At 55.9% G+C, this 23592-nt stretch overlaps 1 protein-coding gene across 2 annotated transcripts; it reads left to right on the top strand.

Moving 5' to 3' along the window:
* Positions 1–428: 428 nt before the first annotated feature.
* Positions 429–14080, top strand: TMEM240 (transmembrane protein 240). Of its 2 annotated transcripts, XM_066203038.1 has the most exons (4): positions 429–1125; positions 1425–1531; positions 10147–10355; positions 13606–14080. In XM_066203038.1, the coding sequence occupies exons 1-4, from the start codon at positions 1069–1071 to the stop codon at positions 13752–13754; spliced, it is 522 nt and encodes a 173-aa protein (XP_066059135.1). In that variant the 5' UTR covers positions 429–1068; the 3' UTR covers positions 13755–14080. The 2 variants fall into 2 exon arrangements, with proteins under 2 accessions (XP_066059135.1, XP_066059134.1); XM_066203037.1 differs by lacking the exon at positions 429–1125 and having other exon boundaries at positions 1218–1531.
* Positions 14081–23592: the final 9512 nt, after the last annotated feature.

The raw sequence follows: 23592 nt of genomic DNA, 5'->3' as shown, positions 1-23592 counted from the left end.
GTGCGGCTGCGGGGCGGGGGGAGCCCCGCAGGGCCGGCCCGCAGAGCCGCCGCTCGCCATGAGCCGCTCCCGGAGCTGCGCCTCCCCACGTAGGTAAATGCCCGGGCTGGGGAGGGGGCGGCCGGCGCTGCTTGGGCGCATCTTCCCCCTCCCTCCCTTCTCGCTGCATCCCCGCATCCCTCCCCTGCATCCCGCATCCTCCCCCGAGCGGGGCCGGCCGGCGGCGCGGAGCCACCCGCGCCCGGGAGGGGCTGGGCCGGGGGCTGCTCACAGAGAGAGACACACAGAGAGCGGCGGGGATAACGCAGCCCCGAGCCGCCAGGGTTCGTGGGGTTGATTTATTTTTTTTTTTTGTGGGGAGGGTGAAGGTGGGCGCGGTGATTTGGGGGGCTCGGGGGATTTTATATATATTTTTTTTTTAATTTCCGATTTTTCATTTGGCAGCGGGGATGATTTTGGGGAGGGTCGGAGGAGAGGATGCGATGAGGCTCCCCCGGAGTGGGTGATTTTTTTTGCAGCCTGCCTCCTCCTCCCCCAGCCTCTTTCCCCCCCCCACCCCCCCCCCCCCGGGTTTGGCTGCCTGGCTTCCCAGTTGCTGCATGAAGGCTGTGCTTGTACCGGCGTGTGCCCGCTCCCGGAGCCGCGCACCCGCCGCCACCGCGGCCGGGAGAAACCCGGGGCCAACGGCGGGGGTGGAATTATTACCATTATTATTATAATTTTCAATTTTTCTAATTTTTTTTTCCAAAATTTTTTTTTTAATTTTTATTTTATTTTTTTTTTTACCTGTCGCTATCCATCCTATAGCAAAATATAAAAATATATTTAAAAAAATAATAAAAAAAAAAACCAAGCGGGCACAAAGGGGCGCGGGAGCATCCCCCGGCACGGGGGAGTGCGTGTGTGTGTGCGGGGGGCGCCCCGCCGCCCCGCCGCCCCCCGCAGCACCGCAGCGTGCGGGCAGCGAGCGCGATGCGCCCCGCGCTCGGCTCTGCGGAATAGCGCGGCCGCCGCTCGCCCTCCGCGGGCTGGGGGCGCACGGACCCGACCGCTGGCCGTTCCCTCTTGATGTCCATGAATGCAAACACCATGATTTTCATGATCCTGGGCGCCTCTATCGTTATGGTAAGAGATTTTTTGCTTATCTTCCCCTCCCCTCCATTGGTAAAACACCCCCCCCCCACCCCACCATCCTTTCCCTTCCCTCCCTTCCACCTTCCCCCCGCACTGTCCCTCAGCCTGTGCACCTCTGTGTGTGTGTGTGCGTGCGTGTGTGTGCATGTGTGTGCGTGCCCCCCACCCAACACCCCCCAAAAAAGATTCTTTTCTTGATGACTGCTTCAGTCTCTGGCAATCAAACTGGAGTCAATGTTTTATTCCATCATCCAGAGTTGACCAGATGCCTTGGTTGTGGGCTCTTACAGGCAATAGCTTGCTTGATGGACATGAATGCGTTGTTGGACAGATTTCACAATTACATCCTACCGCATCTGAGAGGGGAGGACCGAGTTTGTCACTGCAACTGTGGAAGGTGAGTTTTACCTGCAGAGCCTCTCCCCGCTGCCCCTCGGCCCCTTCCCGCCGTGTCCCCCCGGGGAGGAGGAGGTGACCAGGGACAGGGAGCTGCTGCCTGCCAGCTGGGCTACCATTTTTGCATTCTGGCTGTGTCTCACCTTCCTCAGCAGCTCCTGCATGAACAGGGTGAGGGGGGGTGGGGTGGGGGTTGGTTGTTTTTTTGGTTTTTTTCCCGGAAGAAGAGTTTTCCGTGGGCTTGGAAGTGCGTTTTCCTTTGTGCGTACAGGCATTCGGCAGCCCTGGGGAAGTGAGCGAACTTTGATTTAAACCTTTTGTGGTTTTGCCCTCTCGTTGCTGCCAGTTGGGCTGGCAGAGGTGTTTCCCAGCCTGTTTTGTGGTCTGGGTGGTTGCAGTCGGTGGTCGTGTGGCTGGTGAGTGGAGAAATGAGAGAGGATCCCTGCCCAGGCCGCCTGGGGCAGAGTCACTTTGAGGCTTTGCAATCTTCCATCAGATTTTGATTCCCTGTGGCTTTTCCTCCTGGGAGCTGGACACAGCACGCTGAGGAGGCTGGGCTGTGTTTTTGGGTGAGCCAGGAGGGTCAGGGTGGACGCTGTGCCTGGAGTGCTGCCTGCGCTGTGCACAAGTTTATGACTGGACAAATACCTGCCTCCCTCCGTGGCCCTTGGGAACGCTTCATTCTCCTCCACAACGTCGCTCCTGTGTGTAATCTCTGAAGTGCTCAGCTTGAAACTGGGATCTGGCTGCTCTGGAATCTGTTCAGGCCCGAGGGCTGAGCTCTGGGGAGGTGAATTTCTCCCTTCTCTGCGGGACTGCTGCTGGTGATCCTCCTCCTGCTCCCCCCGAGGCCTCGCTCCCCTCCTGTGCCTGGTTACTCACTGCCTGCGGGAGAGTTTCTTTGCCTGTGGGCGAGGGAAGCAGCGTGAGGCTGTGCCAGCCAAAGGACACGCTGGGAGAGCCCTCCCTTGCCACATCCAGCCTTTAGGGTTGGAGCCTGACTCCTCTCGGAGCTGCCTCTGGAGCCTGCTGCATCCTGTCCCCTCAGCTGTCACATCCCCCCGTGCCTGGGCTGGAGCTGGGATGTGCTCGGCTTGATGGAGGGAAAACGATTTTTTGTCCTTCCACGCTGCCTCGCGTTCCAGAGGTGACGGGAGCCTTCCTCCCCACGGCTCCTCCTCAGCCTCCTGGGACAGGACAGCAGAGGAGGCACCAGCAGCACCTCAGGGCCAGGAGCAGCCGGGCCTGGGGGATGTGGCAGCACCCTCAGCTCCTGGGGCATCTCCCTCCTAAGGTCAATTCGAAACAAAAAACATCCACAGCGTCTTCGACTCGGTTTGGGCAAGGATTTGCTTTTTCTTCGCTTTTTTTTTTTTTTTCTTTTTTTTTTTTTTCCTTTAGCCCTCTTGGTGTTTTTCGCTGGTTTAAGAGTTTCCCTCTGCTTCTTCCACCAGTTTTTGTTTTTTGACTCGTCGCAGCTTGGTTGAGAACGGGCTGCTGGTAATGGGCTGTGATGTTCGGAGCGGCTGGGGAGTGTCGGGTGTCACCGGTGGCTTGGCTGAGGAGGTGACAGGGCCAGCCCTCTCTGCTGTCCCCCTGCGCCTGCACAGACGCTGTTGGGGCAGATAAACTGGCCGTGGCATTCTCCACAACGCACCACCGGGTCACTTCTTCGAAAGCGCATGAAAAACCTTCCAAACTGCCCAGCAGGGACGTGAGAGGAGGCAAAAAAAAAAAAAAAATAAAAATCAAAGTTTATCCCTTGCCTCAGGTATGTGGGAGCAGTGGCTCTTGCCAAGAGAGCTCACGAGCCTCTGAGCTGCTCCTGCCCTGAGCAGGAGATTTCCCAAGCCCTCCTTGAGCTGTGGGACCTCAGGTGTGGATCCCTCTGATTCCCAGGCTGGATTTCCAGTGCCTGGTGCTCCCTGTCAGCTGTCCAGGAGCTCTGAGCTGGGCCCTGGGGCAGGAGCTGTCAGCAGCTCCCCCAGGCAGCGCTGGGTCCTGGAGCCTCTTGTCAGCGCTGCTCGCAGGGCTTGATGAAGAACTTAATTTGCCAAGAACCAGAGGGAGTCCTCGGAGGAGGGAGCTGGCTGCAGTTCAGTGTGTTGCAGCGAGGAATGGGGGGAAAAAAAAGAAAAAATCCGAGAATTTTGCAGGAGTGGAAGGGAAGGAGGAATTGGAATGAATGAAGATTGATGTGCAGTGGGCTGAGCTGCTGCAATTAATGATCTCCCTCCTGCCCCAGCCTGGGTCGCAGTGTCAGTCAGACCCAATAATTCATTCAGAAATGTTTTCTTTCCTCTCCTCACCTCTCCTCTCCTCTCCTGGTTGTCTCCTTCCTCAGGGCACCAGAGCGGATCCCTTGCCCAGGACTTGCCCAAGGCTGGATGTGAGTGCCCGGCCCTGGGCACGGCAGGGTGGACAGAGAGCAGATCCCGGTTCCTCCGCCGCAGGAGGAGCTGAGCTCTGCCCTGAGCTCCTGCGGGGCTGGGAGCCGTCCCAGGAGTGGTGCCCGTGGCCAGGGAGGGCTGTGGCTCTGTGTCTCAGCTGTGCCGGGGGATGTGGGGCTCTGAGCCCTGCCAGGCTGTCCTGGCTGCCTCCTCGGCCTGGATCCCCCCTGCCCTGGCACTGCGATGGGCCCTGGCAGTTCCCAGCTCCAGTCTGGGGGTCGCTTGTCCCTGTCCCCATTGTCAGCCCTGGCTGGGGCTCCCTGTTGGTCTCTGGGGGGGCTGCAGGGAGCAGCACCGGCCGTGCCCAGGGCTGCCCCAGGCTCTGCCCCTGCTCTGGGGGCTCTGCAGTCACCCTGGGGCACGGCCAGCAGGGCTGGCTGCTCCTGCTGCCACCTCAGAGAGCTCCTCAGGCTGGCGTTCCTCCTGGAACGTCCCCGAGGGCTTCAGCAGCGGCAGCAAACTCGTGGGGGTCTGTCCCTGCCCGGGCTGTGTCCTGGAGGGCAGGGCTGTGCCTTCTCCTGGACTCTGCTCTCCCCTCCAGGGGAAGGTCCCAGGACAAGTGCAGGGAGTGCTGTACATTAAGTTTTTGCCCTGTTTTTAATCATTCAGCGTGCTTGCAGTTGCTGGGAAGGATCAGGACCCCGGGGAAGGAAACCAGCCCCATGTCCGGGTGCTGCTGGATCCCCACCTCCACCCTTCCCTGTGGGATCAGGGTCACTGGGGCTGAAACTCTGCTGTCGTTTCATGCCAGGAGCGAGGGAGTGATTTTGTGAGATGACAGGGGCTGGGAGGTGCTTTTTAAGTGGTGTCAGCTGGGAGCTGTGACAGGAGAGCCAAGAGGGAGCTGGGGACACCTGTGCCGTGCTGAGCTTGAGTGGCTCCGGGGCCTGGAGCCCTGGGCTGGGGGGAGCTGGGGCTGCTGCAGCTGCTCAGGCTGCCCTGGCCACCCCTGGTCCCTATCTGCAGTTTTTCTGGGTGCCACTGATCCAACCCTGGACCATATTTGCAGTTTTTAGGTGGCACTGAACCATCCCTGGTCCATGTTTGCGGTTTTTAGGTGGCACTGAGCTGCTGTTTGCAGTCTGAGCGAGCCTGGGCTGGACAGTGGAGTGTCCCTGCTCTGGTGGCCGAGCTGGACATTCCTCTGGGCTCTGAGGGGTGACAAATGTCCTCCCCTGTGCAGCTGAAGTGTCACCATCAGGCTGGGCCCTCCCCAGAGCAGCAGAGCCAAGGAGGGCAGAGCTGCCAGCACCCCCCAGGCCTTGAGAGAACATCCCCAGCTGGGAAAACTCTGCCTGGGAAGGGAAACGGGGCTGGGGTGGAGTGAAAGCGGCACAGGGACACGGCTGGCACCTGGAGCTGAGCCTGCACACACGGGCTGGCTGTGACAGGGACAGTTCCGTCTGTCACCACAGCCACACTCTCTGTCTGGGTGTGCCAGGGACAGTTCCTCCTGTCACCTCGGCCTCCAGGATGGGTGACACAGCCAGGCTTTCCCCCTGGGTGTGCCAGGGACAGTTCCTCCTGTCACCTCGGCCCCCAGGAGAGGTGACAGAGCCATGGTCTCCGCCTGGGTGTGACAGCGACTGTGCCTCCCTCACTTTTTCCTCCAGGGTGAGGTGAGAGCCACACTCTCCCCCTGGGTGTGCCAGGGACAGTTCCTCCCGTCGCCTCTGCCCCCAGGAGGGGTGACAGCCACTCTCTCTGCCTCCTGCTGCCGCCATGGCTGCTGGAGCAGATCCCTGGGGGAGCCTGGCCCTCTCCATCCTCGGCAGCCCCGTCCTCCCTCCCTGGGCTGGGGCTGTCCCCGGGCGGGGCAGGGCAGGACTGCGGAGCTGCAGCACCTCCCTCCTGCCAATCCCTCCGTCCCAGCCAGCAAAGGGTCCTCTGTGGAAGCAGAGAGCTGGCGGCGGATCAGGAGCTGGGTGATGTCATGCAAAGGAAAAACACCAAAGGGCGTCCGTGGAGGAGGCAGGGTGAGCTGGAGGGAACAGAGGACACCTGGCCGGAGCCAGGAGCCGCCCAAACGGCCTGGGGGGGCTCACGAGTTGGTGGTGCGGAGAGAGCGGGGCCCTCCCCGGCTCTGTGCCCTCCTTGTCGCTGACCTTCTGGGTGACCTTGGCCGAGCCTTTCCCTGGCGGGGCTGGAGCGGGGCTGGGGAGCAGTGGCAGCCTCACCTGGGTGCCAGCAGCCTGCAGCAGAGCCGGGGGTCCTGCCGGCCTGCGGCCAGCCTGGGCCGGCCCTCCTGCCCCGGGGATGCTCCAGCCCCAGGCCGTGATCCCGGAGGGAAGGGCTGGGCAGGAGAAAGAGCCTGGAGACGCTGCCGTGCTCCGGGCTGGGCACAGCGGAGTGTGAGCAGCCCGCTGGCCCTGCCGCTGGGCTCGCTGGGGAGGGTGGCACTGCTGGCAGGAGGGACACGAGGGACTTTTCTCCTCTGTTCCCTCCTTTCCCAGCCGCTCTGGAAACCTCTGTGTGCCCAGAGCCTGTGTGGACGTGCCGGGAGTGCTCTTTGCCTGGGGCTGGGGACCACCGGCCCTTCCCTGGGCTCCTGGCAGCGGTGCCGGTGCCGTGTTCGCACCGGGACGGGGAGCAGGGAGATGTTTTTGGTGCTGCCAGCACCCTGCCGTGCACACTGGCCTGGCTGGGAGCGGCCCCGGGCTCGGGGCTGCTGGGGAACGGCTGCAAGGTGGGGCAGGGCCGCAGGGCAGGGAGGTTCTGCCTCCCTCCGGCCCTGCCTGGGGGCTGGATCAGCCCCATTCCCCGGGTCCTGCTGCAGCCCGCGCTGGGGAAGGGCTCGGTCCAGCCGGGATGTGGCAGCTGCAGCGGGAGCCCGGGAGATGTGACGTGGCTGCCACTGTCACCTGCCCGGGAGGGAGCCGGGCTGAGCCCGAGCATCGGCGCGTCCCTGTCTCCATCCCTGTCCCTGTCCCTGTCCCTGTCCCTGTCCCTGTCCCTGTCCCTGTCCCTGTCCCTGTCCCTGTCCCTGTCCCTGTCTCCATCCCCATCCGTGTCTCCATGCCTGTCCCTGTCCCTATCCCTGTCGCCATCCCTCCTCCTGTCCCCATCCCTCTTCCTGTCCCCGTCCCTGTCCCCATCCCCGTCCCTGTCCTTGTCCCCATCCCTGTCCCCGTCCCCATCCCTGTCCCCGTCCCTGTCCTTGTCCTCATCCCTGACCCCGTCCCTGTCCCCATCCCTGTCCCCGTCCCTGTCCCCATCCCTGTCCCCGTCCTTGTCCTCATCCCTGTCCCCGTCCCTGTCCCCTGTCCCCTGTCCCCATCCCTGTCCCCGTCCCTGTCCCCGTCCCTGTCCCCGTCCCTGTCCCCATCCCTGTCCCCATCCCTGTCCCCATCCCCGTCCCTGTCCCTGTCCCCATCCCTGTCCCCGTCCCTGTCCCCATCCCTGTCCCCATCCCTCTCCTCATCCCTGTCCCCGTCCCTGTCCTTGTCCCCATCCCTGTCCCTGTCCTTGTCCCCATCCCCGTCCCCGTCCCTGTCCCCATCCCCGTCCCCGTCCCCTCGGAGGGGCTGTGGGCAGGGCAGAGGCAGCTCCGGGCTCTCGCTGTGCTCGGAGCGGCTCCGAGGCTGTTCCCGAGGCTCCCGAGCCCTGGTGGCTGCAGCAGCCGCGCTCACACAAGGTCACCGCAAGGGACAATAGCGCTGGGGGCAGCTCCAGCAGCCAGAGCAGCGCGGGAGCTTCTCCCCGTTTTTGTCACCGGCCGGGGATGGCGACAGGGATGCTCCAGCTCGGGGACACGTGTACAGACACACACACACACGCACCGCGCTGCCTTTGTCGCGTTTGTCACCTGAGCCGAGCCGCAGCACGTCCGGCCTCCCTCCCGCTGCTCCCCCGGAGCTCCTGGCCCGGGGTGAGATGGAATTTCTGTCCCCACCTTTGGGCACAGCCGGGGTGGGCACAGCTCGGGGTGTTCTGGGGTCCCCTTGGTGCCTTGGGAAGGCTGAGCTGGAGCAGACTGGGGCAGAGCTGGAGAATAAAGTAGAGATTTATTAAAATAAATAAAATACTGAGCAGGACAAGAGCCTGGCCAGGGCTACACCCAAGGTGGACCAAAAAGGGTCACAAAAAATAGACTACTGGTCATGAGGTCTCACACTTTTATGAGTTTTGGTCCATTTGCATCTTGGGGTTTAATTGTCCAATTCCAGCTTCAGGTTGTGAGGTCTCATCCTTCTTGTTCCTCCCTCCAGCCCACCCTCGTTTGTGCTTTTGGGCCTGGGAACTTGTCGTTGCTGTTTTTGGTGTGCAGCAGGGAAAGGATTTGTTTTGTGTCCCTGCTGTGTGCAGAGCTGAGTGACACTGACTGTGAGCTCAGAGCTGCACCCCTGGGCACCACAGAACCTGAAATACACGAAAATTCAAACTTCAGGCATCACCCTGAGGGTGGGCACAGGGAGGTGTGTGTGTGTGTACAGGGGTTTGGGACAATGGAACATGGGAGATGTGTGCAGGGATTTGGGAAGATGGAACACGAGAAATGTGTGTGTGCAGGGATTCGGGTACGATTTGGGGACATTGGGACATGGGAGATGTGTGTGCATGGATTTGGGAACGATTTGGGGACAATGGAACACTGGAGATGTGTGCAGGGATTCGGTGAAGTTGGAACACGGGGATTTCTTGGCTGTCTTCACGGGAATCCTCCCATTCCTTTTGGGGAGCCCTCCCTCCTGCAGCCCCTGGATTCCCCAAAAAGTGCCAGAAGAGGGAAAATCCCCGTTCCAAAGCAGGCAGCACCAGGAGCAGGGCTGCCCCCAGCCCTGGGGATCGCTGCTGCCACCAGAGCTGGCCCGTCCCGTCCCTTCCCAGGCTGCTCCCTTTCCCTGGATGCCAAGGGGCACTGGAGGGGCTGGTTGCCACCGCGTTGCCTCTGCTCGCCCCGTGCCAGCCCCCCGGAGCCGCTGCAGGTGGCCCCCATTAAGGCATGGCTGAGATTAGGGCTGTTTTCAGGAGGTTCCTTTGAGTGGAGGTTTGTTTGTGTAAATATTTGGACGTTTCTCAGGCGTGATTATCGAGCAACCTGCACCTCATGAATATTCAGAGGCCTCGGCGATTGCCTCCCTCTGCTCTGCCAGCGGGGGAGGGACGGGGACGGGAGCTGGGGACGGTGGGCAGCGCCGGGACACCCGGGACTGGGGGCACTGGTGATGCCAGCGCTGTGCTGGTGGGGCTGGGGTCACTGCCTGGGCAGGGACGGCAGCGCCAGAGCTCACCTGGGTGAGGCTGGGCAGGTGAGGAGCTGTTCAGAGCAGCTTCGCATCCTGCATCCCCCTCGTCCTCCGGGATCCTCCCACCCCTCGGAGCTCCGTGGCACTGCTCATCCGCTCCCGTCCTGCCCCCACAGCCCTGCCTGGTTTGGGTTTGTTTGGGTTTTTTTTTTCCTACTCCATCCCTGACATTTCCCTGCTTTTCCCCAGGGTTTTCACACTTTGATTAGTTTGCAGATTGGGGGGTTCAATCTTCCACGTAATGAAGGAGTTTACCCCAAGTTTGCTGCCCCCCAACTCACTTTTATTTCAGTTTCTCAGGGCCTGAGGCAGTGAGGTGCCCTTGATCCCCAGGCCTGGAGAGGAATGGTTGTGTCTCACCAAAATGTGAAGACAGCAGCTCACGCTGTGTGTGGAGTTTGGAGTTCTGCACTAAAGAACTTCAGGATTGCAAATACATGAAAAACATAAAAGCCGAAATCCTCAGGCATCACCACGAGCCTCATTTCCCTGAGCGAGAGGGAGCAGCAAATCCTCTCTGGGGACACCCACGGAGCCCCCAGCGCTGCAGGGCAGGGTCAGGACAGCTCCCCGTCCTCCAGGGGACGGTGGTGGTGGCACTTTCAGGGTCACACATCTGCCCTGGTGCCCTCTGCATCCCAGGGGTGGCCTCGTGCTGTCCTTTGTCCCCTCTGCTGTGTTGGCGATGATGAGCTGGGGCACAGGGAGCCCGCGGCAGGAACGTGACATCAATTCCAGTCCTGGGCTCGGGGATTTTTGGTGCTTTCCTCCCTCCCTCTCTGCTGACAGCAGCACAAAAAAGCCAGGACAGCCTTTCTGCTCCTGGGGATGATGGGATGAACTGCGAGGAAAGGCCAAAAAAAGGAAAAAATCCCCACTGACTTTTAATTTTCCCCCCCCATTTGTGTCCCCTGCCCCAGGCATCACGTGCATTATGTCATCCCTTACGACGGGGACCAGTCGGTGGTGGACTCCTCGGAGAATTACTTTGTCACTGACAATGTAACCAAGCAGGAGATCGACCTGATGCTGGGACTTTTGCTGGGCTTTTGTATAAGCTGGTTCCTGGTGTGGATGGACGGGGTTCTCCACTACGCCGTGCGCGCCTGGAGGACCAGCCGACGGTATGGTAAGTGCTCCTCCTCCTCTTCCTCCTCCTCTTCCTCCTCGTCCCTGGAGAGCTGGAAAAGGTCAAGCTGCTGCTTTGTTCCACGTGGATTTGGCCCAAATGAGGGATATCCCAGCCCTTTCTTCCCTCTTTGCCTGGGAGCTCGGTGATGCTCCCAGCTCTGGGTGTTCCAGGATTCTGAGCCGAGCAGGAATGTTGGTGTGGGAATTCCATGGGCAGAAAATCTTCAGAATATTTTAGGATTAGGGTTAGGGTTTGGGTTAGGGTTGGATTTAGGGTTAGGGCTAAGGTTTGGGTTAAGCTTTGGGTTAAGGTTTGGGTTAGGAGCTCGATGATGCTCATGGGCACTCCCAGCTCTGGGTGTTCCAGGATTCTGAGCCGAGCAGGAATGTTGGTGTGGGAATTCCGTGGGCAGAAAATCTTCAGAATATTTTAGGATTAGGTTTAGGTGAGGGTTAGGGGCTCGATGATACTCGCGGGTCCCTCCCAGCTCAGGATATTCCAGGATTCTCTGACCTGAGCAGGAATATTGGTGTGGAATTCTTGTGGCAGAATATCTTCAGGCTGGACCAAAATTCCCCAGGAAAATCTGGATTTTTTTTCCTTGCTGCTGGGATAATTTAATAAATTAGCCAAGACTCCATTATTTTTATGCAGGGAACAGCCAATTCTTTATTTTCACGACTCATTTTATGCAGTTTTTACAGACCTCGTGTGCGACTTTAATTGGTTAACAGCTTTCTTCCCAGTTACTCTATTGGTCAGTCAAAGGTATTCTCCTTGTCCCTCAAATCTCTCTTTTTTGGGATCGTTTACATATTTTTTTACTGCTTCTCATGGGACAAATCCCTTGTTATTGCGGGTGCATTTGTGTATCAACCCAATAATAAGTTGTTGTGCCAACGACTTTTCATACCAAGATTGTTTTGGCATGAGGAACTTGTAAATCACTTAGAAGTGGCAGGCTAACTCAGGCAATTTAGCAGAGCGGGCCTGATTTTATGAGTCCTTTGTTTTATAAAATTCTTTGATGATTCTTTCACCTGTCAGGACACTGGCGGAGCAGCCTGCTGTTGGTTGTGTAAAGCCGTGACGTTGTGGTGACAGTGACACACCTGCGTGGTGGCAGCTGAGGTTTCCCAGCCCTGACCAGATGTGGAGATGTTTTTGTTCAGTTGTGCCGCCAGCCCCCGGGGTGGGGGAAAGAGTTGGGCAGGATTGCCAGGCTTTTGGAGCAGTAAAAATCCTGAATTTTTGCTGAGAAGGACCAACAGATGCCCCTTCAGAGGCTCCCTCAGCCCCATTGTCCTCCCTCAGCACGGGGCATCCCGTGGATTTTCATAGAGGAGAGAAAAAAAAAAAATGACAGGAAAATGTATTCAATTAGAGAATGACTCGAAATTCCCTCAAAATGTGCCCACAAATCTCCATCTCCCCAGCTCTTGACTGATGGTGCTGTTAAATCACAACTCAGAGGAAAAGGAGAAGCGAGCAGGAAAAAAGATTTATCTGCAGACCTATAAGAAATTCTAATTAGGGAAGTGGACTCTCTCTTTCTAAAAACTCCGATAAAAAATGATATTAATTTCCCATTAGTCTTCCCAAATGCCCAGCAGCCTCCGTGAGCAGATTCTGAGTCAGGATCCTCCCGGGGCTCTGCTGCTGCTCTTTCCCAAGCAGGGGCTGATTTTCCTGGGAGATTTCACCTTCTGAGAACCAATTTTGAGGGCTGTGACTCCTGATTTTCATCAGAGATCAGAGCAGGGCTGGCAGGAGCTCTCCTTGTGCTGAGATGTTCTCCAGAGCTGGGATCGCTTTACCCCTCGTGAATGGAGGCTTTTATTTTTAGGAATTAATTTAGTATTTCAGCTAATTGATCTCTTTTGTTTCATTTTTTCCCCCCCCCCACCCCTCTCCCTGTGTACACCTATTTTAAGGCTTTATAAAAAGCTTGGCCAAGGGTGCAACGAGCCTAAATATTTCCTATTTATTCAAAAAAAATCAACGACGCAAAGGAGTGATTTTTTTTTTTTAAAGGCGCCGAGCAGAAAGGGATTCGTTCCTTTGTTGAACAAAGCTGAAATTTCCTCCTGAAGGAGGGGATGGTGAGACTGGGGCAGGGGAAACGCAAATCCTGTGCTGGCGGAGGGCGAGGAGGGCAGGGGCAGCACTTGGCAGTGACTCAGTGTCACACCGGGGCCTGAGCAGCTCCAGCTGGGGCCTCTCACAACAACCTGGAGCTCCTTCCTCGTGGAAGAGGTTTCTCAAAATAGAAAATATTCCACGGGGGGCTCAGCCCGTGCTCTGTAGCAGCTGCAGGGCTGGGCAGGGCAGTCGCCAGCACCTCCCGCTCACGGGCTCAGGGATTCACTTGGGATGGAAAAAAAAAATTCAAATTTCCCAGTTTGTGTGATGGTTGGAGTGTCCGCCAGAAGCCTGCTGGGAGACGGGATGAGGAGAAAAGCAAAGCAGGCCCAAACCTTAAAAAGGTGTAAAGATAGATTTTAGAACGAACACGAAAAGAAAAGGACGAGAGTCAAAAATTCTTCGTGTTTTGGATAGATTTTAGAACAAACACGAAAAGAAAAGGACGAGAGTCCCAAATTCTTCGTGTTTTGGATAGATTTTAGAACAAACACGAGAAGAAAAGGACAAGAGTCCCAAATTCTTTGTGTTTTAGATAGATTTTAGAACAAACACTAAAAGAAAAGGACGAGAGTCCCAAATTCTTTGTGTTTTAGATAGATTTTAGAACAAACACTAAAAGAAAAGGATGAGAGTAAAAAATTCTTTGTGTTTTAGATAGATCTTAGAACAAACACTAATAGAAAAGGACGAGAGTCCAAGATTCTTTGTATTTTTTGCCTCGAGTGTCAAAAATCCCGAATGTTTCAGGAGGGACAGTTTGGCTTGCTGCCAAATTGGGAGAGGTAGGGGATCTGAAGAACAGTGGGAAGGTTCACTAGGTGCTTATTTCTCGGCACTGTCAGAACAATAAAGAAGTTTCTGGGTCCTTTACCTTGTAAGAAACGCGAGGGGCGAGTCTTAAACTTTTCCCCGTATGGAAAACACTTGCTCGGGTGTAGGAAATGCATCCCTACACTTAAACATCCAATAATTGTTAACTCGCCTTTTGGTTTTTATCTAACTCACATCCTAATCGACATAAACTGCTCCTAACCCTTGGCTAAAACCCTGAACCCTTTTAGAAGATTGACTCAACCCCTCTCTCCCTCCCCTGCCTTTCCAGACAACTCCTGGTCCTGGATCCCCAAGTTTTGTAACCTGAAGGAGTTGAGGAAACGTCACCACCGGCAGTACGAGGAGGCCACCGGGAACATGGTGCACATCAAACAGAAGCTGTACCACAACGGGCACCCCAGCCCCAGGCACCTCTGAGGGATTCCCCGCCCCACGACCCGCCAGGGACTGCAGCCAGCTTTTAAATCTCACCCAGGACTCCGCTCTTCCTCCTCGGGGGGAACAGCCTCTGGTTCGCTCCCAAAGCCAGCCGAGGATTTTAGGGATCGTCCGTCCCGGGTTGGACACGCCACGATGCACAACTAAGCCAGTCCTGGATGCTCTGCAGCCAAGACTTTGCACTGTGGTCCACGTTTTAGTGCCAGACTCGTGTATATATGTAAAAAAAAAAAAAAGAAAAAAAGAAAAGCAGACAAACAAAACAAACAAACAAACAAAAAAAGGAAAAAAAAAAAAAAAGGAAAGAGAGAAAGAGAGAAAAGAGATTTGAATTATCCTTTCAACTCCCCCTCCCCTTTTTCCTGGCTGTCCTGCACATCCCGCTGGGAATGTTGGCCGAGGGGATGGAGGTGGGCCAAGAGGAAGAAGACGCGGAGTGTCTCCTCCAGGAGCTGCAGCCCGCGGTTGGTGTGGTTTGTGTGCTCCCCCGGCTGGGCCCTGCCCTGCCCTGCCCCTGCCGTGCCTAGAACGGCCTGGCCGCTCACAGGTTTGGATGGGGGGAGGCACCAGAGGGGGAAGGCACCGTGTCCCCGTTTGGGTTTCGGCTTTGGTTGACGTTCTGGGGAGCTGCCCTGGGGGAAGGAAGCGCTGGGGATGCGTCAGGGGGTTGTCGTTCGCGTTGCTGTCCACTGAAACCTGCCTTAAGCAACCCAACCTCGGAGCCAGGGCGGTGGGGCTGGTGCTGCTGCTTTGGTGGCACCTTTGGTGGCACCTTTGGGTGGGCAGGGCTGCTGTCCTTCGCTAGAGGATGTGTTCGAGCTGACTCATGAACACCCCCCACCCCTTGCCTGGGAGGAAAGGAGCTGCTCTGCCCCTCTTCTTGCGGGCTGAGCCTGCTTAAAACACCCCAAAACCACAGTGAGGGGGGGCCCTGAACGTCCAACAGCCTCGCTGTGTGGCTTGAGGGGCTCAGAGAGTGAAGCCAAACTCCTCCCCAAACATCCCAAATGTCCCCAGGGTCGGGTCAGAGCGTGAGGATGCTCTGACGCGGTTTTGCTTCTCCTGGTGTGGGTTTTGGGGTCTGAATGTTCTGACAGCAGCGTCCCCATGCAGAAAAGCTCCTTTTCCCCCAGACAGGAGGGTCTGGAGGAGCTGGAAAACCCAGGGGTGGTGGGGTTTGGTCCTGCTCCTTTTCCCCCAGGCAGAGGATCCTGGAGGAGCTGGAAAATCCAGGGGTGGTGGGGTTTGGTCCTGTCCTTTTCCCCCAGGCAGAGGATCCTGGAGGAGCTGGAAAATCCAGGGGTGGTGGGGTTTGGTCCTGTCCTTTTCCCCCAGGCAGAGGATCCTGGAGGAGCTGGAAAACCCAGGGGTGGTGGGTTTGGTCCCTGTCCTGCTCCTGTTCAGCACAGCTGGGCTGGGCACGGAGAGGATTTTTTGGCAGGGATGAAGGAGGGAAACGCCATCCCCAGGGATGTGACAGCCCTGAACCCTCATGGTTCCCCCTCCATCCATCCTTTTGTGTTATCCGGAATCGGGGGAAACACCCAGAGTTAAAGGATGCTGAGCATAGCCAGGAAATCTCCTTTTCTCCGCGGATTCCTTGACACTCCCAGCGGCCTCCCGCTGTTTGAGGGCAGGGAAAAGGACACCACAACTCCTGCTCTTCCCTCCCTGCTCCAGCTCCTGTGTCTTGGGGTTTTTTTAAATTTTATTTTAAATTTATTTATGTATTTTAATTTCCCGCGCCCACTTCAGTTAAAAAAAACCTGCCCAAACATTCCCGGTTTTCTGCCATTCCCACCTTTGCTATTCCTTGGTGCCTCTTGTCTTGGAGCCCCAGGTTCTTTCCGGACCTAAATAATTGCCTGGTCCATGTTTCGTGTCCGTTTGTCTGCCTGTCTGTCTGTCATTCCTGGCTGTGACGTCTGAAATTCCTTAGGATCTAAGGAATGACTTCTCCTTGTGCAGCTCCTCTCCACAGCCAGGCAGGGAAGAGCAGGGACTGTGTTATCAACAAGCCCTCGGCATTTTGTAGGGGAGAAAATTCCATCCTGATAAGGATAAATAGTCCCTGGAAGTGGTTATGGGGGGGGAGGGGGGTGAAAAAAAAAAAAGCACTTTAAAAGCAATTTTTCCACTGACCTAAGCTCAGACTGAATGTAAAGCCTGGCTCTGCCCCTGCTCGAGCAGCTGACCTTGGCTGAAATGTCATTTAAAATAACTGGAAAGGGTGAAGTGATGGCTCACACCCCTCAAGTCTGATCTGGCTGATCCACGGCAAAATTCCTTTAAAGTTTGAGGCTCTGGAAGAGGCAGGGAGAAAAAGAAAAATAAAAAAATTTCTACATAATAAATGTTCCTGTTGTATAAAAACAGCCTTTTAAAAAAAAATCTGCTGGGTCTGTAGCTCTCACCTTTTGAACCTCTGTCGTGTTCAAACTTAGGCAGAGAAAAGAAAAGAAAAAAACAAACCTCAACAAAACCCAAACAAGAAATACTCTCAGTGCAATTAAATTTCCTGGGAGTAATTCACTTGAATCCAGGGAAACCAGACAGGTTTTGTGGAGCAGGTTTGTCCCAGCACACACCAAACCAATGGGATTTAATCCCGGGGAAGGATCCTCGTCTTTCCTAAACGAGGGCCAAAATTGACCCAGCAGATCTGGGATGGTGCCAAACTCCTGAGCAGAAACACCAAAAGTACTCCAAAACCCCCCAAAATACCCCCCAAACCCCCCAAAATATCAAAAATAGGAGAGATTTTCCCGACAGCCACAGGTCTGCCCTGTCTCCTCTTTGGGGAACGAGGTGTCAAGGCCTCCAGAGGAGCAGAAGGTGAAGGAGGCAGCCGGTTTTGGGGTGTACTGCAGCTGGTTTGGGGGTGTTACAGCTGTTTTTGGGGTGTCACAGCTGGTTTTTGGGGTATTGCAGCTGTTTTTGGGGTGTACTGCAGCTGGTTTGGGGGTGTTACAGCTGGTTTTGGGGTGTCACAGCTGGTTTTTGGGGTATTGCAGCTGTTTTTGGGGTGTACTGCGGCTGGTTTTGGGGTGTTACAGCTGGTTTTGGGGGTATTGCAGTTGTTCTTGGGGTGTTACAGCTGGTTTTGGAGTGTTGGATGTATTTTGGGGGATATTGCAGCTGTTTTGGGGGGTATTACAGCTGGTTTGGAGGTATTGGAGGTGGTTTTGGGGCATTGCAGATAGTTTTGGGGTATTGAAGCTGGTTTGGGAGGGTTACCGATGGTTTTGAGGTGTTGCAGCTGGTTTGGGCTGTATTGCGACTGTTCTGTGGGTGTTACAGCTGTTTGGGGGATGTTTCAGCTGGTTTTGGGGGTATTGCAGGTAGTTTGGAGGTGCTAGAGATGGCTTTGGGGCGTTTCAGCTGTTTTTGGGGGTACTACAGCTGGTTTTGGATTATTACAGCTCTTCCTGGGGTATTACAGCTGTTTTTGGGGTGTCGCAGCTGGTTTTTGGGCGGTTTTGGGGTGTTCCAGCTGCCAGCATCACCCCTGCTGCCACCATCCCTCCTGTCCCTGTCCCACCTCCTGCTCCAGGCTGAGCCTTCCCAGCGCTGTCCTTGTCCCCGTGTCACAGAGGGGTGGCTGCTGTCCCCGCCAAGCTCGGGCGGTGTCCTGCTCCTCCGTGTTTGTGTTTGTTTTGTCCCTCTCTGCTCCTGGGGGTGTTTTCTCCTCCTTGCATTGTCCCAGCTGTTCTCCTGTCGATTTGTTTGTTGTTCTCTTGCCTCTGATCCAGTCTCCACGCGCACACACACACAGATTAACAACCAAAAAACCCAAAATCCAACTGAAGATGGAAACAACACCACCACCACCCAAATCCAGTGACAGCCCCGGGCCAGGAGGGTTCAGCTGGGAGCAGATTTGGCACAGCAAGGTCAGGGCTGGGCCAGGAGCGGGTCAGAGCCTGGGGAAGGGAAAACAGGGATGGGAAAGTGTGGGAAGTGCAGGACAGGGGAGTGGGAAGTGAGGGCCCCGTCTCAGAACTCACCCGCCAGATGCTCCGGGGGAGGCTCCCGGCTCTGCTGCTGCTGGGGGGGATTTTTGGTTTTTTTATTATTTTGGGCTATTTTTGGAGCAGAGACACAGCACAAAGTCTCATGTGCCAGTTCTCCAGAGCTGGGGTTGGTGCTGGGAACGTTCTCCTGTGTTTTTTTTGGTGTGAGGAGCTCTGCTGGGAATATTCTCCTGTTGTTTTGGGTGTGGAGAGCTCTGCTGGAAACATTCTCCTGGTTTTTTGGGGGGTGAGGAGCTCTGCTGGGAATGTTCTCCTGTTGTTTTTTGGTGAGAGGAGCCCCATTGAGAATGTTCCCCTGGTTTTTTTTTTTTTTTTTGGTGTGAGGAGCCCTGGCCTGGCCCAGGGAATGGTTGGGAAGCAGAGGTGTTGTGGAAAGACACGTGGGCAAAATCAGGGATTGAGAAAACCATCACCCTGCAATGGAGAAATCCACTGTAACTCCTTCCCAACCTCGAATCCCATCCTCAGTTCTGGCTCTGCTGAACAAACCCCTGGCCAATATAAACAGTGAGAGGGGCCCTTCCTCTTTGAGCAGTTTGGGAAGGGCTCTCCTGTGATTCCATCCATCCATCCATCCATCCATCCATCCATCCATCCATCCATCCATCCATCCACCCACTGAGCCCTCTCACTTCTCACCAGCCTTTGAGCAGGCCAGGGGCAGCTCATCCATAAAAAAAAAAAGACCAGGAGAGAGCCTGGAATGGTGTCCTGGGCACTCCCAGCACGCTGGGCCGGGTTTGGTTACTCTCACTGCTGTTCTACCTCATTTTCTGGTTGCATTTTCAGCTGGGAGAAGAGAATCCCTGCTAAAAACGGAAGGGAAAACAGACACTGGGGTGATGAAGGCACTGGAGCATCTCCTGAGAGGGAACTGGGAGAACTGGGAACGTTGATCCACGTCAAAGTCCCTGGAGGGAGGGTGCAAAGAGATGGGGACAGGCTCTCAAAGGGGTGTCCAGGCACAAAAGGAAACACGGGGAGGTTCTACTGGAACGTCCTGCCCGTGGTGGAGAGGGAGGCGTTGGCAGGAGCTGAGGGGCACAGGGAGCTCAGTCCCACCCCAGATCTCACCCCCCAGCACTGCTGAACGTTCAGCCTGGCAGTGATGGAGGGGTTGGGTCGTCACAGAGGTGATGAAACTGCTGCTGCATCCAGGGAGGGGCTTGGAAGGTGAGAACAGCACCTGCCCGAGCCCCTCTGGATGGGAGAGAGCACAAATTCCTCCGTGAGCAGAGCACGTGGTACGAACAGAGACATTTGGGGGCATCATTTTCCCAGCTGGATGCCCTGCAGGGACAGATGTGGCTTTCAGTGAGCAGCAATGGGATGCAGAGCAGGGAAATTTGTCTGTTGGGCAGGGACGAAGGGCCGGGCTGGAGTGAAGGGGAGAAATCCCCTCAGCCCGGCTCCCTGCGGTGTCCAGGAGGACAAGAAAGGAGAAAATTAAAAAAAAATCTCAAAGCAAAAAGAGGCAAGGCCTGTGGCTTCCCTGCAGGTGGGGCAGAGGAGAGGGAAGAACAGGAGAGGGAAGAACAGGAGAGGGAAGAACTGGAGAAGCTGCTCACCCTGGCTGGGCTGTGGGGACCCTGCTCTGGGTGTGTGTCCGTGTGTCCCCTGCATGGAGCCTGTCCCTCCTCTGGCACCTCCGCCCATTTACACTCCATTTCTCTTCCAAAGGAGTTCCCATTTCTCTTCCAAAGGAGTTCCCATTTCTCTTCCAAAGGAGTTCCCATTTCTCTTCCAAAGGGGTCCCCAGTTTCTGGCTCCTCCTGGCACTCCCAGTTTGGCTCACACCGAGGCACAGGAAGCCCTGCACTCGCTTTCAGGATGTTTTTCACTTGTGGAACACCAGGGCAGAGCTTGGAGTGCCGTCTTCCCTGATTGTTAATCCTCCTTTTCTTTTTTTATTTGTTTTTTTTCCTGCACCCAAACCACTCCTGCATGCATCAGGCAGGGAGAGGCACAGCCCAGACTACCAGAGAGAGAGAGAGAGGGAGAGATTAAACTCTGCTCCGAGTCTAATCACAGAATAATCTCTACTGTGGTTGAAAAGCAATAATGGCTAATTTTTTTTTTTTTTTAAATTAAATACACTTGCACAGGCAGATTTCACCCAGGGCTTTGTGCTCTCCAGCGGCTGGAGGGGTGACAGCCTGTGCTGAGGGCAGCAGCTGAAGGTGCAGAGAGCTTGGGGTGGGGGAGGCAATAGAAAAAAGCACACTGTGATTTTATTTGGGTCAACGAGTTGAGTGTATTTCAGCCATTCCTTCCCTTTCAATAAGATGTTTGTACAATAGAGAACCAGTTCGGCTCCTCGGAACTAAGCCCATCCTTTGCTGTTTGTCAGTAAAATAGTTTTTTGCATGTTTTGCATCTGAGTGTTTTTTCCAACCCTTTGAAGCCAGTGATTTTCACCCTGGGCAGAGCTGGGGCACCCCCAGAGCAGCAGCAGAACCCCAGTTTTGGGCAGGGGGGTGACAGGAGGAGGTGCCAACAGGGCTGGGAAGGGGTGGGCAGAACTCTCCTGGCCTCTGCAGAAGGGCTGGGTGATTCTCCCCAGCTTCTGGGACACATTTTCACCTGCCTGGCTCCGGCTTGCTGGGAAGCTCCGAGCTCCAAAACCTGATTTTACAGCAAGATAAAATATTTCAGTGTTTAATTCTGGGTGCGAGCTGCCTCCAGAGAGGAGCCTGAGCCTGGAAGGGCAGGGAAAGCAGGAAAAGCACAGGAATCTCAGGCCTTTGGCAGGGAGAAGGAAAAGTGGGATCATTTCCCGTTCCAGCAGTACTGAAATCTGAAATCTGCCACCATGAACCAGTTCTGCAACATCCCTCGTTGGGCTCCTTGCTGCCACAGCAGCACCCACAGCTCCGACCCTGCCTGGGGCTCCAATCCCGCAGGAAGATGTTGCTGCAGGACTTGTCCCACGGGTCTGGGCACATCTGGGCACATCTGGGCACGTCCCAGACAAAGCAGAGCAGGAGGGAAACCCCAGCACCCGAGACAAAGGCTCATAAAAGATCCTGAGGGGGTTTTTTCTCCACTCCAAACACAAACCCAGGTGGGCAGGGAAGAGTTTCCTGGGGAATTCTCACCTTCCCAAGGCTCAGAGCAGGGACAGGGTGCTCACATCCACCACGGGAATCTCCTCCCAGCCTCTCACATCCCATACAAATCCTTCAAAGGATGGCAACTGGGAGTAGCTGGAGCTGGCCAGGCTGTAAATCCGTCCCCCAGCACCAGGACCGCGTTTCCAGTGGAGTGATGGATTGCCCACGAATCCATCTGCTCCGGGGTTTGCTCTCCAACACAAAACACCGTTTTCACAAAGTGCTCTGGGCTCATAACTCAGTGTCAGGAGAGGAGATCACCTCAGCCTGGGGTTGCCATCCTCCGGAGTGCTGAATTTAGCTGGGTGTCACCTCGTGGGGTGACACGCCAGTGACCCCGGGGCTGAGAGCCAGCCAGGGACAGATCCCTGCCTTGAAATCTGGGATGGGGCAGGAATTCAGGGTGACAGGGATTCTGTCCCCTCCTGTCCCATGCCACAAGAGCAGCAGCAGTGACAGCAACAGGCTCAGGTGCCCAGTGGGCAGCAGAGCATGGAATCACCTCGCTGGTGGCCAGGAGAGGGACAAGGAACGGTTTGGGGAGGCAGGATTGGGAGAGTTGGGAGCAACAGGGATAAAATACCAGCACAAAGTGTGAGGGAAGGAAGGAAGGAAGGAAATGTGTGGGAGTGGATGGAGAACTGTATTTCCTGTGGAAATAAAAAAGTGTCACCAAGGACAAACGGCATCAAGTCTGTGCCTTTCTTTCCATGCACAGGGCTGGAAAAGTGAGTCCAAGGAAAACAAACTGCCCACAGCACCTCTGGCTCTCTGCACCTGCCTCAGCTGGCAGATGGTGCACTCCAGGTCTCCTCAGTGAGGCTCCAGCTCTGTTTCTCCCTGCTCCACCTCCTCAGTTTCCCCAGCCCGGTGTCACCTCCCCCTGTGGGATGTGAGAATTCCATCCCTGCGCAGGAGCTGCGTCAGTGCTGGATCCACACTCCAGCCTGTGGACTCCGCACCCTGCACAAACGAGGATTTCTCCAAAGGGGATGGGGAGAACCTGCTCTGCCCAGAGCCACCACCACCTCTGGGAAGGAGGATGAATTCCCTGGGGCTTTCAGCCCCACAGGAGCCCGCAGCACAAAGCTCATCCCGTCAGGATTTTTCTCTTCAGGGCCAGTTCAGTGTCCTGGAAACCCACCAGTGCCCCCGAGGCTGCTCTCAATCCCTGCTGGGCAGAGCATGGTGCTCCCCCTGCTCCCATCAGAATTCCATCTGCAGCAGGAATCTCAGCAAAGAGCTGAGGCAGCAGCTCGGTGTCTCCCTCAGAGCTCCAGTGCAGCCCCTGGGACCGGCAGGAACGCAGGCACGGAGCACAAGGACAGGGCAGAGCACCTTTCCCTCCCCCTGGGCTCCAGGGACGTGCCTGGGGAGAGGAACTGAAGGGTTGTGGCACAATTAGGGACTGGAATCACAGCAGCAGAGCTCCCTCACATCATCCCTTAGCAGGGGGGTTGAGCAGTGCTCAGCTCCCATCTCCTGGGGCTTGACAGAAATAATTCCAGTAAAAACTGGGAAAGCCTGGAATAGCTAATCCTGAGCAGGGGGCTGAAGGACAACTACACCTAGGCTGAAAGGGAAGGGATGAAAGCGGGGTTTGAGTTGATTTTAGTCATCCTGAACATCTAACGTGTGGTTTGGTTGTGCAGAGATTCCCCCCCGCAAGGCCACAGCAACGCACCTGGCACCAGGTGAGTGGCAGAGGGCACCTCGCCAAAAGAGCAGCTCCTGAGGTTCCTCTTCGCATTCTGCCAGGGGAAAATCCCAGGGAATTGTTGCGGGGGATGCTGGCAGCCCGGGCAGGGAAGGTTTGCAGGCTCAGGAATTATTTCCTGGTGTCCCACAAGGACAGGGCTCTGCCCCTGAGCTCACCAGCTCCTGCCAGGGAAGAGCTCAGAGCTGAGCCAGCCCTGGAATGGACAGTGGGGCTGGTGTCAGCTCCTGTGTGAGGAAAACAGCTCAGCAAGGTACTCAAGGGCACAGATTTAGGTCAGGCCAGCGTGCTTGTGCTGTGTAGCTACAGAGGAGGCCTCAGAGCAGAGCACAGAGTTCAAATCCAGTTCAAAGGCAGAAAAAAAAAACAATCAGGAGATTTTCTAACCTGTCTCTCATGTGCACAGAAGAAGAACAAATGTCATCTCATCAAGACAGGCTCGTGTTCAGGGCTTGACAATGGCACATTTTCCTCAGCTGTTCCAGAAGCGCAGCAAGAAAACTCGTGTTGCAAGAGCAGCTGGATGGCAGCAGTGGGAGCAAACCAACCCCACTCATCTCTCTGTTCAGAGCACGCAGCATCTTGTGTGCCCCAAAGTGATCTCTTCACAGAGAAAACTGGTTTACTTGGGGGGAAAAACACGTGGGGCTGCTCTCAGACCACCCGTGCTGATTTCAGCTCAACCAGTGAAGCCCCCCCTCCAAATCCACTTTTGTAAGAAAAAATTCCTCTGAGACTGTGAAAGGCAACTCCAGGGATGGGAGCAAGGAGCTGTGTCACGGGCAGGGTCCGGGCGCAATGGTGACAAATGCCTCTGCTGGAGCACAAACCCTACAAATCTACACGTACGGGAGAGTCGGGCTTGGACAAGCCCTGGGTCCCCACAGGCCCCTGGTGCTGCAGAAACAGCTCACAAGGATTTGGGGTTTGTGCCCCTCCAGCAGGACAGGCCA

The sequence above is a fragment of the Chamaea fasciata genome, unplaced genomic scaffold (assembly GCF_029207755.1).
Source record: "Chamaea fasciata isolate MVZ Bird 193981 ecotype frontalis unplaced genomic scaffold, bChaFas1.0.hap1 SCAF_23, whole genome shotgun sequence".
In the NCBI taxonomy this organism is placed as follows: domain Eukaryota; kingdom Metazoa; phylum Chordata; class Aves; order Passeriformes; family Sylviidae; genus Chamaea; species Chamaea fasciata.
Note: the sequence above shows the minus strand (reverse complement) of the source record. Positions and strands in the feature narration are given on the sequence as shown.

Bases quoted from the DNA above. Each gene is read 5' to 3' on its own strand.
- TMEM240 (XM_066203037.1), top strand. From the start codon at position 1,332: ATGACTGCTTCAGTCTCTGGCAATCAAACTGGAGTCAATGTTTTATTC. The intron at 1,532-10,146 runs GTGAGTTTTACC...CCCCTGCCCCAG, and splicing joins TGTCACTGCAACTGTGGAAG to GCATCACGTGCATTATGTCA. The intron at 10,356-13,605 runs GTAAGTGCTCCT...CTGCCTTTCCAG, and splicing joins GAGGACCAGCCGACGGTATG to ACAACTCCTGGTCCTGGATC.